Here is an 18,892-nt window from a genome sequence, read left to right as displayed (position 1 = left end):
AATGAGCTTGCTCTCAAACGGAAAGGGCAGACTTGATCGAACCCCGAAGGATGGATAAAGATGAATGAAAAGAGATGGAGAGAGTGAGAGCGGGACTACACAGACGAGAGCTACCTAACAGCTAGCACTGCAGGGTGGGGCTACATTGAAACCGTGGGATTATATTGTTTAGTGATTATGAGCTCATACACACAATAGAAGTCTCCAGTTCACCTCGTTGAATTGAACGTCTCTGACATCCAAAGCACCAGATAATCTTGTGTATTCAGTCATCACCATGCATCACAAATACACTGTATGAATTCATGTTCTATTTCAGCTGCGGTTCCATTCCAGTTCTAGTGGATGCTTCACTCACCTTGCAGTGATAAAACTGTCATTACACTAATTAGTTAAAGGGGCTGCGAATCACAGCACATCTAATTGAATCGGTCCCCCTGTATCGGTTGCGTGTAAAGAGACAAAGACAGAGAGGACGAAATAGAGAGAGATAAGCACACATCTGCTCGTTTCCATTTAGAAACTGAGTGGTTCGAGCCCTGACTGATGATTGGCTGAAAGCCGTGGTTTATCAGACCGTATACCACGTGTACGACAAAACAGTTAGCTCTATTTACGTTGGTAAACAGTTTATAATAATAAGGCACCTCGGGTGTTTGTGATATATATATTTTGTTTATTTAACTAGGCAAGTCCGTTAAGAACAAATTCTTATTTACAATGACGGCCAACAAAGGCCAATGCGCCGCGTTGCGTCGTGCCTAAGAACAGTGCTTAGCCGTGGTATATTGGCCATATACCACACCTCTCTGGCCTTATTGCTTAAATACAGGCCCAGTCTTAATCCCATGCTTGCTGCGGTGGAGCACAACAGAGCAATCCATACGTTCCCGGTAACTCACTCGCTCAGTGAGCAAAGGTCAAAACATAGTGTGCCTATGAATACGGAAGTAGACGTCCATCACGTCGTGGTTTAGCCCTCCACTGGACTGACCAGAACTGTGTAGCCTCTAACATCCGTCGGCAGGAGTGTATCATGTTGCTCAGTGTTGCTGTGTTACAGATGACTAGCACTGTTTACCCTCCAGTATCAGGAACCTAGAAAGGAATCCTGTTGCTCAGTGTTGCTGAACGGGGTTTGGTAGTAGGTGCCAGGAGCACCGGTTTGAGTGTGTCAAGAACTGCAAAGCGGATGGGTTTTTCACTCTCAACAGTTTCCCGTGTGTATAAACAATGGTCCCGCCAACTTGACACAACTGCCAAGTCAATATGAGGCCAGCTTTCGACGCTGTTCTTCATTTTTCGTACACTATACAAATACAAATAATAACTTCAAGCGTTGAGGAACTTGACAGAACAAAACTTGAAGCTGCCATTTTAGATTTGTATGTTTGTATGCCAGAGATCTATATCTGTGCCCAGAAGGTAGTGGGCTATACTGGTCAATTGTGTGCGCCATTTTCTTTTATTTAACTAGGCAAGTCGGTTAAGAACAAATTCTTATTTACAATGATTGGCCTAAGAACACGGGGTTAACTGCCTTGTTCAGGGGCAGAACTACTGATTTTTACCTTGTCAGCTCAGGGCCATTCGGTTCCCTTTTTCCTCACTCGTTTAAATTTTCTTTTTTTTTATAGATGTCACTGAAGGGTTCCTGTCTTTATCCAATGACCTTCCCACGGATTTCTATTACCCTGTTCATTGGGTTTCCCTAGAGCACCAAACCACCCCTCAATATGAAAAGATAAGTTGGTTGCTATGAAGAATCTATTAAATGCTTGGATGGATTGGTGTACATTAAACGTCCTCAATTTCTGTAAAAAGAACAGCCGTCGTCGACAGAGTGAATCGGTTCTGTGTTCCTTTTTGAAGGAGAGCTTGTTGTCGAGGATGGTTGCTAAGTATTTATAGTCCTCCACTCACTCAATGACCTGGCCGTTAATCTCCAGCGCTGGGGTGGGAGGTTGGTCTCTTCTGAAGTCAATGACCAGGCGTCTTGTTTGAGTTGAGATCCAGGTAGTTCCGGCTACACCAGAGGGTAAAACCTGTAGATTGCAGCCTGGAGGTCTCTGAGTTGCGTGTCCATTATAACTGTATCGACCAAGTACTTTAATCAACGTCACATCTGGGTCCGAGCTCCTACAGTGGCCTGTGTAGAGGGTGAATAACACTGGCGAGATGACAGAGCATCGTGGCGATACTGTACAGATGGTTCTGGATGAGCTGCAGCGACTGTTGAATCTGACCGGCTGGTGTCTATTTGTCAGGAAGGAGAGGACCCCAGAGAATCAGATGTGGATTGAAATTCATGTTCTGGAGCTTTTGACCCGTTAAGTTAAGCTGCACTGTGTTGAAGACACTAGAGGAATCCACAAATACCATCCTGTCAGTTTTGGGCTTCTCCATGTGGGTGTGGGCACTGTGCTGTAGGGAGTGAATCATCAACACCCCTATGCCGCTTGTAGGCAAACCGGAGTGGGTCTGAGTAAGAGCATACCTCCTTTTGTAGCTGCCAAAGAATCACATCAAATCAAATGTTATGTGCCACATGCGTAGAATACAACCTCACAGTGAAATGAATACAACCTCACAGTGAAATGAATACAACCTCACAGTGAAATGAATACAACCTCACAGTGAAATGAATACAACCTCACAGTGAAATGAATACAACCTCACAGTGAAATGAATACAACCTCACAGTGAAATGAATACATCCTCACAGTGAAATGCTTTACTTACAAGCCCTTAACCAACAATGCAGTTTGAAGAAAATAAAAAAGTAAGAGATAAGAATAACAAATAATGAAAGAGCAGTAGTGAATAACAATAGTAGGGTTATATACAGGGGGTACCGGTACAGAGTCTATGTGTCAATGTGCGGGGGCACCGGCGTCGAAGGTAGTTAAGGAAATGATGTACATGCAGGTCGGGTTATTAAAGTGGCTATGCATAGATGATAACAGGGAGTGATGAGTAGAGAGAGTGGTAGTGGAATCAGCCTTTCAAAGGTCTTCATCGCTGAATGTTAAAGCTACAGGGCGGTAGTCATTGTTGCAGGAGGGGTTGATCTTTCTAGGTACTGGGCATACGATGGAAGAGTTCTGCATTGTTGGGATGGAATTTTCTAATTAAAACCGTGAGCTGGAGCAACCCCAGAGAACATGACTTAGTGTGGAGGTGCTGACGAACGGAGGATAAACTGGAAGATAGAAAAAATGAAGAGAGTCGCATGCTCCATATGTATCTACAGTACCAGTCAAAAGGTTGGACACAGCTACTCGTCCAAGGGTTTCTCTTCTACATTGCGGAGTAATAGTGAAGACATCAAAACGATGAAATAACACATACGCCAAAGCTGCCCCCGGTCAACTGTAAGTGCTGTTATTGTGACGTGGAAACGTCTAGGAGCAACAACGGATCAGCCGCGAAATGGCAGGCCACACAAGCTCACAGAACAGGACCGCCGAGTGCTGAAGCGCGTAAAAATCATCTGTCCTCGGGTTGCAACACTCACTACTGAGTTCCAAACTGCCTCTGGAAGCAACGTCAGCACAAGAACTGTTCATCGGGAGCTTCATGAAATGGGTTTCCATGGCCGAGGAGCCGCACACAAGCCTTCCAGTGAAGGGAAATCTTAATGCTTCAGCATACAATTTTTGACATTTTTGCTTCCAACTTTGGGGAAGGCCCTTTCCTGTTTCAGCATGACAATGCCCCCATGCAAAAAGCAAGGTCCATACAGAAATGGTTTGTCGAGATCGGTGTGGAAGAACTTGACTAGCCCCATCGAACACCTTTGGGATGAATTGGAACGCCGACTACGAGCCAGACCTAATCGCCAACATCATTGCTCAACCACACCAATGCTTTTGTGAGTGAATGGAAGAAAATCCCCACAGCAATTTTCCAACATCTAGTGGAAAGCCTTCCCAGAAGAATGGAGGCTGTTATAGCAACAAGAGGGGGACCAACTCCATATTAAAGCCCATGATTTTGGAATGAGATATTCGACGAGCAGGTGTCCACATACTTTTAGTCATGTAGTGTATATACCACCAAATATCACTACGTAGATCATACACCAGCTCCATGCAGTTGCTAAACAACAGAGTATCATATAGCCAGTAGAGTACAATAATATTGCTGATGTCCTAGCCCTAGAGAATGTATCATATCATTCGCCGAAGCTGATAGCATTGTGTGGATACATCAAATCTCTCAGTGACACTCAAGCCTACCACAGACCGTGTTTCACAAATCCTGCCAGTTTTTCTGCTATCATGGTGTACTGTAGCCACGTTTATCCCTGTACCGATGTGACTGTGGGTCTAACGTGTGGATACATTAAATAGCCCAGTGGCACTCTACCATCCCAAAGAAGAGAATATTGCTAGCAAACGTATCGACATTATCTCTCCGTACAGATACGACGCCACGGTGAGTCTATCATATAGCCAGTGAATAGACCAGACGTCCCGGCTATAGGACTGGAGTCAGCAGAGAAGCGAGGTGGCTATCATTGTCATTGTCCCTATTCAGCCTGGCTGTACTGCTGTACTGTCACAAAGTGCTGTGACAGGACGAGTATGGCAGCTGTCACTGCAACCACTGTGGGATGTCTCGTTGTGTCTATACTGCTGCTGCTGTGTGTTGTTGGAAATATTTCTCTGGAAGCATTGTGATGACTCAATGGTGGGCTACAGAGCTGACAGCAAACACAGCACACTATGTATACTGTAGATACACACACACCGCCTGGCCGATGTCTGACAGTTGTTCGTGTGTGTTCGTGTGTGTTCGTGTGTGTGTGTGTGTGTGTGTGTGTGTGTGTGTGTGTGTGTGTGTGTGTGTGTGTGTGTGTGTGTGTGTGTCCACACGGGTGCCAGAACCATTATTAGGACATTAGTTTGATGGGAGAGAGAAGCTGCAGTGAATCCAGCACGTGCCACGCCTGCAAACGACCAGGCAGACCACTGCTACAAAACACTTCATCAGACACACACGCACACAGGCAGGCAGGCACACACACAACCTCACAATAACCACCAGGCACATAACTGCTACATGTCTATGTCCTACAATACTGCTGTTACTCAAATCCCAGCCCAGCATCGGCCCTATCATCAGGGTAGACTGAAATTGACTTTCTTCATCCTTCTGCTTACCATTCTTTTATTTCCTCCTCTTCCTCCTCCTATTCCCTCCTTCTCAGGCACCCCTTTCTACCCTTCATCCTCTCATCCTAAACCCTTGCCTCCCTCTTCTCCTCGGGTCCCTTCTTTCCTCCTTGTGTATTTGCTTCTCTTTTTTTCTCATCCTCTTCCACCCTCCACTCTTTCCTTCCTTTTCCCTTCCTGCAGCTCCTCTTTCTATATTTCTCTCCCTCCTCTCCTCCCATCCTCTCTCTCCCAATAGGTTGTGTGTGAGCGGTCGGTTGGCTGTGATGAGAAGTGTCAGGTCGGTCGGTGTGTCTGTTGATACACTGTGATGAGAAGTAACTGACAGATAGGTCGGTGTGTCTGTTGATACGCTGTGATGAGAAGTAACTGACAGATAGGTCGGGGTGTCTGTTGATACGCTGTGATGAGAAGTAACTGACAGATAGGTCAGTGTGTCTGTTGATAGGCTGTGATGAGAAGTGACTGTCAGGTCGGTCGGTGTGTTTGTTGATAGGCCGTGATGAGAAGTGACTGTCAGGTCGGTCGGTGTGTCTGTTGATAGGCTGTGATGAGAAGTGACTGTCAGGTCGGTCGGTGTGTTTGTTGATAGGCCGTGATGAGAAGTGACTGTCAGGTCGGTCGGTGTGTCTGTTGATAGGCTGTGATGAGAAGTGACTGTCAGGTCGGTCGGTGTGTCTGTTGATAGGCTGTGATGAGAAGTGACTGTCAGGTCGGTCGGTGTGTTTGTTGATAGGCCGTGATGAGAAGTGACTGTCAGGTCGGTCGGTGTGTCTGTTGATAGGCTGTGATGAGAAGTGACTGTCAGGTCGGTCGGTGTGTCTGTTGATAGGCCGTGATGAGAAGTGACTGTCCATCAGACAGAAGAGGATTCTATTACCTGGCCTTTATTGAAAAGCCTTTTTCCAATCCAGCATGACACGGCAGGATAACAGGAATGGCAAACACTCATACACACAGACGCAGAGACAGACAGACAGACAGATACACATAGACACAGTAACAGACAGCTACACACACAGACACAGAGACAGACAGGCAGATACACATAGGCCCAGTAAGACAGACAGACAGACAGACAGACAGACAGACAGACAGACAGACAGACACACAGGCAGTGACAGACAGATACATACAAAGACACAGAGAAAGATATATAGACACACACACAGAATTCAAACAAAATGTGAGTGCACTGCATAACACATAAAACAAATGGTCTGTTTCAGTTCTGCTGAAGATGACACACAAGTTATTGTATGATTGTAGGGTCTTTCAACCACACACACCACGTCAATCACATAGGGTCTGTGTCAGATCTCAGTAACTGTCTTGGATCTAGTCACTGGGTCGTCCCACTGTAGAGTGACAGTCTGCCAGCCAGCAGCTCTCTGGGATCTAGTCACTGGGTGGTCCCACTGCAGAGTGACAGTCTGCCAGCCCAGCATCGATGACATCATCATTATGCACCACTCACAGACACCAGAGTAGGGCCTGTGCCAGTTCTACAGCAACACTACCAGTAGGATTTTCACAATGGACCCAGGATGTACAGGGGAGCATTATGATATATATATAATATTAATATGTCATTTAGCAGACGCTTTTATGTTGAGCAACTCACAGTCATGTACGCATTGTTAATGCTATCAGCTTCGGCTATCAGCTTCATCGTTTGATGAATTGGACCAAGGTGCAGCGTGGCAGGCGTACATTTTACTTTATTTTCAAATGTCACCAAAAAACAACAAAATACAAACAAACGTAAAGTTCTGCAGGCTCTACAGCAAAAACAATATCCCACAAACTGAGGTGGAAAACAGGCTGCCTAAGTTTGATTCCCAATCAGAGACAACGATAGACAGCTGCCTCTGATTGGGAACCATACCCGGCCAACAAAGAAATAGACAAACTAGAATACCCACCCAAATCACACCCTGACCTAACCAAATAGAGAAATAAAAAGGCTCTCTAAGGTCAGGGCGTGACACACGTCATTTTTTTTACATATGGGTGGTCCCGGGAATTGAACCCACTATCATGGCATTGCAAGCGCCATGCTTTACCTACCGAGCTATAGATTTAAAGTCCTCTATTTAGGGAACTTTGAGCGGTTCTGGAACAGTTCCGAACCACATTTTTGGTGTACTGTAACGTTCGTTGTCTTCGTCTGAGGAGTATGAAGGATCGGAGGACCAATGCGCAGCGTGGTACATGTTCATGACGATTTTATTAAACACAGAACACTAAAACAAAAATAGCAAAGAGAATGACACGAAACGAAACAGTCCTGTCTGGTTACATACACAAAGACAGAAAACAATCACCCTCGAAACACAGGTGGGAAAAGGCTACCAAAGTATGATTCTCAATCAGAGACAACTAACGACACCTGCCTCTGATTGAGAACCATACCAGGCCAAACGCAAAACACAACATAGAAAAACTAACATAGACAACCCACCGAAACTCACGCCCTGACCAGCCTAAAACAAAGACATAGCAAAAGAACTAAGGTCAGAACGTGACATGAACAGAGCACTCTGTGAATGGCATAACATTAATCACTGTCAGCTGACATGCAGCCTGTGAAATCTGACTCCTCATTTGCATAGGGATTGCCGCGTCACATTTTCTGACCTATCCAGACAAAGGATCGATTTTCTCTGGCTGCGAGAGTCACAGACCCACGTGGTTTTATACTTCCTCAAAAGGCCAGACCGGCTCGCGTCTATTGATGTGTGTCGGATCCCACTGAGATGTTCTCAGATGAATTTAGAGCGCTGAACATAAACAATTACAAATAACTTTGTAGAATTGAAACAAGACCAAAACAAAACACAACTTGGTCACAGAGGGACGAAATCCCTTCGGGCTTAAAACTGAAGTTATAACGAGTCAACAGGCATTTGAACTGAGACTAGGCTTCAGTCTGAGGATGCTTGGCAGAACATTCTCTGTCGTCAGATATGTGAAATGTTATTAATTTGTACTGTCACTATGTATGATCATCTTTATTTTTCAGTTCTAAGACATGTTACAATAAGTTGTTTATAATTTGATTGTTACTATATTTAGCATCTTTCAGGGTGGGATGTTAAACGTGTGTCCAGGCTCTTTGTGGTCACTAAAGATCACATGGCACTGAATCGTATGAGTAGGACTGTTAACCCCGTTGTCCTGGCTAAATTTCCAATTTGGTCCTCATACCATCATGGCCACTTCATCATCCCCAGCTTCCAGTTGGCTCATTCATCCCCCCTCCTCTCCCCTGTAACTATTCCCCAGGTCGTTGCTGTAAATGAGAACGTTGTCTCAGTCAACTGACCTAGTAAAACAAGGGTTCAATAAATACATGAATTAGAAAGCAGTTGAAATATTTCAAGCCCTTTTTCCCCCCACTTTGCTGAATAGGAAAAACAAATCATAGAAATGTATGATTTTTTTCCTATTTTGATCTCATTTGTATTGTGTTTCCCAGAAATGTGAGATTTGAATCATTCTGGCAGAACTAGGTATTATGTGTGGGCCTCTCGTGATAAACAATTACTTTTGGACGGAAATCTACATTCTGAACTAGGTCACCAGATTCACTAACCAAATAGGATTATCTAACCAATCACGATCAATGGATTGATCAGTCCTTCAGCCACGGATAGGGTGACAGGGCTTTCTGACACTGTGGGAGTCCATGTGAGGGATTTGGTCCAGAAATCAGCAACAATATTGATCACACCCACACACGCACATACACACATGCACACGCGCACACACACACACACGCGCGCGCATCCTTGAAATGAATTACATGGGGAGTGTACCGGCACGGTGCACACAGACACACACAATCAATACTCTCATCTGAATGTTTAACTTCGGAGCTCCGGAGATCAATAAGGATTTTTTAACAGGAAGAAAATATATATTTCTACCTGGTGCCAATGTGCTGCTATAGCAGGCAGGCAGGGGAAATCACCATCTGAAGACATGGGTCAGAGAGGTTGGAAATAAATAGAGATGCAGCGAAATGAGGGAGGGAGAGAGAGAAGGAGAGGGAGAGTGGGAGTAGGAGGGAGGGAGAGGGAGAGGGAGAGGGAGAGGGAGAGGGAGAGGGAGAGGGAGAGGGAGGGAGAATGAGAGGGAGTAAAGAAAATAAGGCTGATTGCAAGACTAAGACTACAAAAAAACTGGTAAGGAGACAGATTGCGAGAAACAACAGCTGATAAGGTGTAACAACACGTCTGAAAACCACACCCCCTTGTCCAATTACCGTCCAATCACAACCATCAAAACTCTAAACCACACCCATTTCTGTCCGATCTACTATCAGATGATGAATAATACAATGCACCTGTAATAACGGGACTGTTTTCAATGCCATCATGTCATCTGGAGAAGACGATAGTGTTTGTATAGAGCAGGGTGTGTGTGTGTGTGTGTGTGTGTGTGTGTGTGTGTGTGTGTGTGTGTGTGTGTGTGTGTGTGTGTGTGTGTGTGTGTGTGTGTGTGTGTGTGTGTGTGTGTGTGTGTGTGTGTGGTGTGTGTGTGTGAGAGAGAGAGAGAGAGAGAGACTCCATGGACACAACAAAGACAGAGAGAAAAGAGGGATCCAATATGGACCTAGACAAAGAACAGCCACGTTAGGTGTTGACATGTATCCTCTAGTCTATACCCAGACACTTTCAAAGCACAGGGAGAACAGAGAAAGAAGGGAGAGAGAGGAGAGTAAGAGGGGTAGAGAAAAAAGAAAGAGAAATGGAAAGAGAAGAGAGAGAATGAAAGAGGGAGGGAAAGAAAGAATGGAAGGAATAGAGAGAGGGACTGAATGACAGGCCACATGAGAGAGAGCGGTGGTATTTGTGTTTAGCCTTTCAATGCTAATGCTAATTCCGTCACGGGTCTCCATCATACAGAAACCTGAGCTCTCCCTCCAGTCAGTGCTTCATCAAAGCCTCTGCTGCAGGTCCAGAGAGAGAGAGAGAGAGAGAGAGAGTGAGAGAGAGGCAGAGGAAGAGACCGACATATAGGGAGAGAGTGAGTGAGTGAGTGAGTGAGTGAGTGAGTGAGTGAGTGAGTGAGTGAGTGAGTGAGTGAGACAGGTAGAAAGCGAGAGATCTAATTTTGGCCCAGCCAATAATTTAATCAAATCACATTTTCTTTTTTCATTAGCTATTCTCTGTACCCTCACAAATCTCTCTCTCTCTCTCTCTCTCTCCCTTTCCCTCTCTCTATCTCTCCCTCTATCTCTCACACAAACACGCTCTCTCTCTTCCAAGCACACACATACACACTTTTCTCTCGCTCAGTAGCTAGTCAGATTTGCTGGTGTCTATCGCTGACGCTATTGTCAGGACCATCCACCTGGCTCCGTGCTGATCCCCAGTGGCTGATGGGTATGAGCAGAATGAGGCTGGATGTATGAGAGTATAATCTCCTACCTGAGGCGCTACACGTCCACGTCCACCACATCCTCCCCGTCCCAGGTGCCTCCTGGGAGCAGGCGAACGGACAGGTTTGACTCTGTGAAATGACAGCCATGACAGCATTGCAACACAGAATGACAAGTCAGGGGGAGGGAGGGAGGGATGAAGAGAAAGGAAAGGATACATCCGAATGCCTCCTGTTCTGGAGCCGATGGCCAGGATCTTCTGGACGGGATCAAAGGCCAGGCAGGTGGGCTGGTACGGGAAGCCATGGCGTACCGTCTGGAATAGGAAAAACACAAACACACTTTAATTACCATTCACATTCAATACACATTGTTAGAGTTAGAAATTGGTTAAATGTGTACATATGTTACGGAATTGTGATCAGTATGTAGGAAAACTCTTTTTATTTTATTACTAAAATAGATCAATAGATAAATAGATTTTGTCAGAGACAAACAAACATCTAAAATAGACTGAAATAGAAGTAATGAATCAGGAGCAAGAGCCCATAAGAGATCAGAAAACAGAGAAGGAAGAAGGGGCTTCCAGAATAGGTAAACAGCAAGAGTCTACACTGAGCTGCTGTCCATGGTGCTGAAATATTCAGCAGCTCTTTCCCCAGTCAACTAAGACTGGTGTTTAAATCTGCATGGGCGCTGTCCGCTAGCAGTGGTGCTGAAATCAATGCTGTCACTGCCCAGAATCTATACTGGTAATCATACCAGAGCTGTCCAAACAGGGTGGTGCTGGAATATATGCATTGACGCTGTCCGCTGTCTGCACTGTGCTGAAATCCATATAGGCGACAACAACTTTCCAATGACTGTGTTGGAATGGACAGTTAAGCTGTGTGTTATCCAATGGCCTCCCAGGAAACCCAGCAGTGGCCCTGTTCATCTGTTTCCATTCAGACTAGCTCCTGTGTTTGGCTGAATTATGGCAACAACGTCTCTGTCCTCTCATCTTTAATTCATAGACATGAAATTGGAGCGGGGCTACCAAACAACAGGCTGAATGAATGAGATAGAGTGGTCATAAAAGCTGTGTGTGAGAGAGAGAGAGGTCATGAGAGAGACAGAGAGAGCAAGAGAGAGAGAGGTAATACAAGCTGAGTGAGAGAGAGAGAGCGAGAGAGAGAGAGGCTGAGAGAGAGAGAGGGGTCATACAAGCTGAGAGAGAGAGAGGCTGAGAGAGAGGGAGGGAGAGAGAGAGAGGCTGAGAGAGAGAGAGAGAAAGGTGTGAATCATGCCTTAAAAGGGAATGTGTGTGTGTGTGTGCATCCGGTATGTTTACATGTGGCATCTGCTCCACTACTCACACTCGTGCTAATGAAGGACTTTATAGCCTATAGATTTTCATTTAGGGGCCTGTTTTATTGCCCACTATTAAAACCCCCAGCAGCCTCCAGACTCCTACTGTAACCCTGCTCCTTCTGTGTCTGTCCACCCCAAATCAAGCGGCTTTCTAACGTCCACTATCTCAACTTGCATACAGCCAGTTTTCAGAGGAGAGGGAGTGCTATGTGGATACACTGTCAAATATTTACTAATCATAGAAAAACTAGGGAAACCAAATCAAATATGCCTTGGCATAATCAATGGAACAGCTGAAAAAATAAAACTAATATCAGCGTACACCTGTTCTGTTTTTGTGCTCTGCTGTGTCTCTGATACCACGTACTAAAAGAAAATGGGAAAGAATATGAAGGTTTTGATCGCACGGATAATTCACAGCATGCTGCTATCAAAGGATAGCAGCATCACACGTTGGAATAGGAGGAAGCAACAAAGGTAGTGTGTTCGTTGAGAAGAGCAAATATCTTGCATTTTGTATTTTGATTTCTTCCTATTCTCAGTGCATATGTTGTTTTGCCAACACCTTTGAAAGGAGAGATATGTGTTTATGCTTCTCAAAAGGCTGAGAACGTAACACTCAATCATCCGACATTAATCTGCCTGCAGACATTGTGTAAGTGCAGGGTTGGGGAGATGGGTTAACAATAATGAAATTCATGAGTGACACACGTGCACATGCGCATGCACACGCACACGCACGCACGTACGCACACACACACACACACACACACACACACACACACACACACACAGCAGACCCCTGTAGGTGTGGTGGGTAGAGGGTCTCTGGCAATGATCCACACTGTACAGAAGGAACCTTTTAATCAGCAGTAGAACAGTCCTGGCTGGGGTGAACTGCTGCTGCTGTGTGGACCTGACCTCTTAACTAACCACCAGCTGCCATTAACTTGTGACCTGGAGAGGAGGGAGATATGGGGAACACCTCCCCCCAGGGCCCCTGACGTACCAAGCCCAGCTCGGTGCACTCTGCTCAGGCTACAGATGGGGCCAATAGAGACCCACCCGAAGGAAAGAACCATTAAATATACACATCACAGACATGAAATGGATGAAAAATGCATTTACCCTGGTGAATCTCAGAGCTGCTCATGCATATTTCACAACCTCTAAAGCCATTTTTTTCTGTGCGTGTGTGTGTGCGTGCGTGCATCTGCTCTGGGTCCATCTCTATGGTCGCTCTTACACTCTGATTGCACCCTCATTCTATTTCTCCCTCTTTTTCTTTCTCTCTCTCTCGCTACATACTGAAACAGTATTTGTCTGTATTATGGATGTGTGGGGCTCCACATGCAGCTGAGTTATCTATGTGTCGTAGCTATAACTCCTCATTGTGTTTCAGTACTGGCTCTGTGTCGGACTCCTACTGTAGCAGACAGGCAGTGTTTGATGATAACTCCCCTTCCTCTCTCCTCCTCTTGGGAGACTGTCGTTATCTTGCCACATTATAAGATCTGCTCTCTTTTTATGTCAGAGGCCTGTCAGAGGTATCTTCAGAGGGTGTCAAGATATCAAGCTATACCCGTATTGCTCCTTCTCCCGCTCTCTCCTTCTCGCTGTCTCCCTGTCTGCCTCCCTCCCCCAGCTCTGTCCCACATCCTCTCACCGCCACCTTCTGTCTATCGCTCACTCTCGATCTCTCTCACCACTTTCTCTGCTAATTCTAGTGGACAAGACGAGCCTAATCTAAATATCTTCTAACAGCAGTGTTGCGACTCCATCCTGATGTCGCTCTCAGCTACAGTGAACTCTATGCCACGACGGAGACGGACCAGTCATTGTCAACACAGAGCTTCGTCAACTCAGCATCATACCCGAGACTTCATCAGCTGCTCATAATCAAACACTGGAGCCTGGCGTTTCTGGTGAAACCACAGTGAACATGTCTCCTCACACGTTTCAATCCAATAAAAGAAACACACAAAAAACGGGTTTGCTACTGTAACTCTGAGAAAGATCTCTGAAGTCAAACATAAAACGTGCTTCAATCACATCCAGAGGAACATTTTGTTTTGCCATTTGCTACCTGAACGTTCTTACACTGTACCGGCTTGGATGGATAAAAAAACGAACACGTCAGAGCAGGAGAGGTCTAGAGCATTAAACACAAACAACAGACCCAAGCAGTAACAACAACAAAAAACAGCACATGTTGTTTTAGACATTAATACACACAGCGTAATATGTAGTAGTGGCATATACATTTGCACTTTACATCTGAGTCCTTTAGCAGACATTATCCACATTAACAGACATTATCCACATTAACAGACATTATCCACATTAACAGACATTATCCACATTAACAGACATTATCCACATTAACAGACATTATCCACATTAACAGACATTATCCACATTAACAGACATTATCCACATTAACAGACATTATCCACATTAACAGACATTATCCACATTAACAGACATTATCCACATTAACAGACATTATCCACATTAACAGACATTATCCACATTGACAGACATTATCCACATTAACAGACATTATCCAGAGCGACTTACAGTAGTGAGTGCATACGTTTTCGTTAGTATACAAACCATAGATAAAGAAACAACTGGGGAGAGATTCAGAAGGCACTGGTGATGTACAACCTGAGGCAGAAATACTGACTAGGAGTGAATAATGCATCGTGTGTGTGTATGGGGGGTGGTGGGGGTGTGTGTGTGTGTGTGTGTGTGTGTGTGTGTGTGTGTGTGTGTGTGTGTGTGTGTGTGTGTGTGTGTGTGTGTGTGTGTGTGTGTGTGTGTGTGTGTGTGAGAGAGAGAGAGAGACCCAAGAATGTACACAAACACAGACATGCATACACACACGTTCAACATCACACTAAACACGCGTCACATGCAGCAGGGGGCCCGCTGATACATACTACTGTCTGTGCATGCGTGGGTGTGATTGTGGTTCTGCCATGTGTGTGTACATGTCTGTGGCTCTGTGCATCCAACCACCCTCTATTGCCTCATTGGGTGATCGCAGCCTCAGAGAAGACACAGTAGTTAAAGGGAAATGGAATTAATTTCCTGCGCTAGGAATACCTATTTAACCTTGCTTCATCGAATTATGAGCTGTTTCCATCAGTCAAAAGAAGGCGAAGACAGACAGAAGGACAACTCAACTGAACCTCCTCACCAACAGTGAGGCTACTATTTTGAGGCTACTCTAAAATTCCTTTGATGTGCAGAGGACTAAAAATAAAAGACAGATCTGAACACTGGTACTGTAGGAGAGGGGGATGAAAGGAGGAGTGGAGGAGAGGGGGATGAAAGGAGGAGTGGAGGAGAGGGGGATGAAAGGAGGAGTGTAGGAGAGGGGGATGAAAGGAGGAGTGGAGGAGAGGGGGATGAAAAGAGGAGTGGAGGAGAGGGGGATGAAAGGAGGAGTGGAGGAGAGGGGGATGAAAGGAGGAGTGGAGGAGAGGGGGATGAAAGGAGGAGTGGAGCAGAGTGGGATGAAAGGAGGAGTGGAGGAGAGGGGGATGAAAGGAGGAGTGGAGGAGAGGGGGACGGGCTAGACGGGGTCTCTCCATAGTTAGAGATGTAAAAAAGAGAACTAGGAGGGAGTAGGAATCAGCACATCGAAGTACATCATTGTGTCAGTTGTGAACAATTCCCGTTGCCTGATTGTGGATTACAGTGAAATATTCTAAGTGAGAAAAGACGATAGGAAAAAGGGAGGATCGTGAGTATTGATTTGGCTGGTCTGGTGTAATGTTTGAGGAAGCCAGAAAGCTGTAAGTCCTTCCTTCAGTACAGAGACAGCAGCTTACAGATTCTCACAGAATGGGAGGAAGCCATTCTTATCCACATCCAGATATAATAAGTGCTTCCCAAGCACAAACACACACACACACACACACACACACACACACACACACACACACACACACACACACACACACACACACACACACACACACACACACACACACACACACACACACACACACACACACACACACACACACGCATGCCCAGTCGAGCGAGCAGGGAGAGAGGGCAGTATGAGACCAGAGTGAAGGAATGGGGAAAACAATGAATGAGCTGGGATAACCTCCTCTTCGCTAATGGGTGCTAGCTACACTCTTACAAATTAAGGGTTCATTGGGGTTCTATGTAGAACCTTTTGGTTCTTTGGTCAAAATGTAAGAACCCTTTTCAGAGAAGGGTTCAATCCTTGAGAAAGTGGTTTCCATAATTCAAAAACTGTCAACACTAACTGCCATTTATCCAGTGATGACTCAATAACGCAGTTGTTTAAGTTAATCAACGTACAGTGCCTTGCGAAAGTATTCGGCCCCCTTGAACTTTGCAACCTTTTGCCACATTTCAGGCTTCAAACATAAAGATATAAAACTGTATTTTTTTGTAAAGAATCAACAACAAGTGGGACACAATCATGAAGTGGAACGACATTTAATGGATATTTCAAACTTTTTTAACAAATCAAAAACTGAAAAATTGGGCGTGCAAAATTATTCAGCCCCTTTACTTTCAGTGCAGCAAACTCTCTCCAGAAGTTCAGTGAGGATCTCTGAATGATCCAATGTTGACCTAAATGACTAATGATGATAAATACAATCCACCTGTGTGTAATCAAGTCTCCGTATAAATGCACCTGCACTGTGATAGTCTCAGAGGTCCGTTAAAAGCGCAGAGAGCATCATGAAGAACAAGGAACACACCAGGCAGGTCCGAGATACTGTTGTGAAGAAGTTTAAAGCCGGATTTGGATACAAACAGATTTCCCAAGCTTTAAACATCCCAAGGAGCACTGTGCAAGCGATAATATTGAAATGGAAGGAGTATCAGACCACTGCAAATCTACCAAGACCTGGCCGTCCCTCTAAACTTTCAGCTCATACAAGGAGAAGACTGATCAGAGATGCAGCCAAGAGGCCCATGATCACTCTGGATGAACTGCAGAGATCTACAGCTGAGGTGGGAGACTCTGTCCATAGGACAACAATCAGTCGTATATTGCACAAATCTGGCCTTTATGGAAGAGTGGCAAGAAGAAAGCCATTTCTTAAAGATATCCATAAAAAGTGTTGTTTAAAGTTTGCCACAAGCCACCTGGGAGACGCACCAAACATGTGGAAGAAGGTGCTCTGGTCAGATGAAACCAAAATTGAACTTTTTGGCAACAATGCAAGACGTTATGTTTGGCGTATCATCACACTGAACACACCATCCCCACTGTCAAACATGGTGGTGGCAGCATCATGGTTTGGGCCTGCTTTTCTTCAGCAGGGACAGGGAAGATGGTTAAACTTGATGGGAAGATGGATGGAGCCAAATACAGGACCATTCTGGAAGAAAACCTGATGGAGTCTGCAAAAGACCTGAGACTGTGACGGAGATTTGTCTTCCAACAAGACAATGATCCAAAACATAAAGCAAAATCTACAATGGAATGGTTCAAAAATAAACATATCCAGGTGTTAGAATGGCCAAGTCAAGTCCAGACCTGAATCCAATCGAGAATCTGTGGAAAGAACTGAAAACTGCTGTTCACAAATGCTCTCCATCCAACCTCACTGAGCTCGAGCTGTTTTGCAAGGAGGAATGGGAAAAAAATTCAGTCTCTCGATGTGCAAAACTGATAGAGACATACCCCAAGCGACTTACAGCTGTAATCACAGCAAAAGGTGGCGCTACAAAGTATTAACTTAAGGGGGCTGAATCATTTTGCACGCCCAATTTTTCAGTTTTTGATTTGTTAAAAAAGTTTGAAATATCCAATAAATGTCGTTCCACTTCATGATTGTGTCCCACTTGTTGTTGATTCTTCACACAAAAATAAAGTTTTATATCTTTATGTTTGAAGCCTGAAATGTGGCAAAAGGTCGCAAAGTTCAAGGGGGCCGAATACTTTCGCAAGGCACTGTATATTTTTCCATTCAAATAAATGAAGCCATAATGATATGATAAACTATAGGGCGAGATAGATAACGTTGTTTCAAAGTTTGAGCACTATATTAGGCTTAGTTTGTTACCTAGCAAGCTAGCTAGCTAAGCCTATAGGGGGGAAAACACTTTAATTAGCTAGCTAGCCACTTTACAAGCTAGCTAACTCTTGTGAATAAACGTTAATTTTACTTATTGAATGTGCCAAATAAAACTGCAGACCCAGCCTGACATTGGCAATTAGCTAATTGTTACTTTTATCTCAGTATTTCAGGGTGGAGTCCGATGGGAGGGACTAGCCATGTTGCCGCTGAACCCAACTACCAGGCAGAAAGAGGATTCCTCTTTTGGCTGCTGTTGATGGCAACAACTGCATGTAAGTCGGTCTTCTACATTATAATAATGATATGTCTGTGTACCAGTTTGTCTACATTCTTGCAGGTATAAGATTGAATCCTAATTATGTTCATTTTTTCTTCCTCTCGGGAACCAGGTAGGCAATAACACATATTGTACTGTACCATAAAGAAGGCATAACCCCTCAGAAGGCATAACCCCTCGGAAGGCATAACCCCTCGGAAGGCATTACCCCTCGGAAGGCATAACCCCTCGGAAGGCATTACCCCTCGGAAGGCATAACCCATCGGGAGGCATAACCCCTCGGAAGACATTACCCCTCAGAAGACATAACCCCTCGGAAGGCATAACCCCTCAGAAGGCATCCAGAATTGACATTGGGCCATCATTCAAAACAAAGAGCCTTCCTGTCCACCGATCTGTGCATATTTCCCCCAAAAAATGTTTGCATTACCTAAACTGTTTGTGTTTGAGAGTGACTATAATGACAATAACATCTTACAAATATATTGGTATTCTTTTGTGTATCATTTCATTATTTATTTTCCATTATTTATGATATTATTTTCTTAGTAATACTACTATTTTATTAGCAGTAGCCATAATGGAGCAAATTGGGGTTAGGTGCCTT

General features: G+C 44.7%; 1 protein-coding gene across 1 annotated transcript in view; it reads right to left on the bottom strand.

Moving 5' to 3' along the window:
* Positions 1 to 18,892, bottom strand: part of LOC139380471 (syntaxin binding protein 5L) — a 230,080-nt gene that overhangs the window by 193,491 nt on the left and 17,697 nt on the right. Inside the window, exon 2 of the mRNA XM_071123162.1 lies at positions 10,788 to 10,885. Within this exon, the coding sequence (XP_070979263.1) occupies positions 10,788 to 10,885 (98 nt within the window). The remainder of the gene's footprint in view (positions 1 to 10,787; positions 10,886 to 18,892) is intronic.

Source organism: Oncorhynchus clarkii, chromosome 22, assembly GCF_045791955.1.
Source record: "Oncorhynchus clarkii lewisi isolate Uvic-CL-2024 chromosome 22, UVic_Ocla_1.0, whole genome shotgun sequence".
Taxonomy (NCBI): Eukaryota; Metazoa; Chordata; class Actinopteri; order Salmoniformes; family Salmonidae; genus Oncorhynchus; species Oncorhynchus clarkii.
Note: the sequence above shows the minus strand (reverse complement) of the source record. Positions and strands in the feature narration are given on the sequence as shown.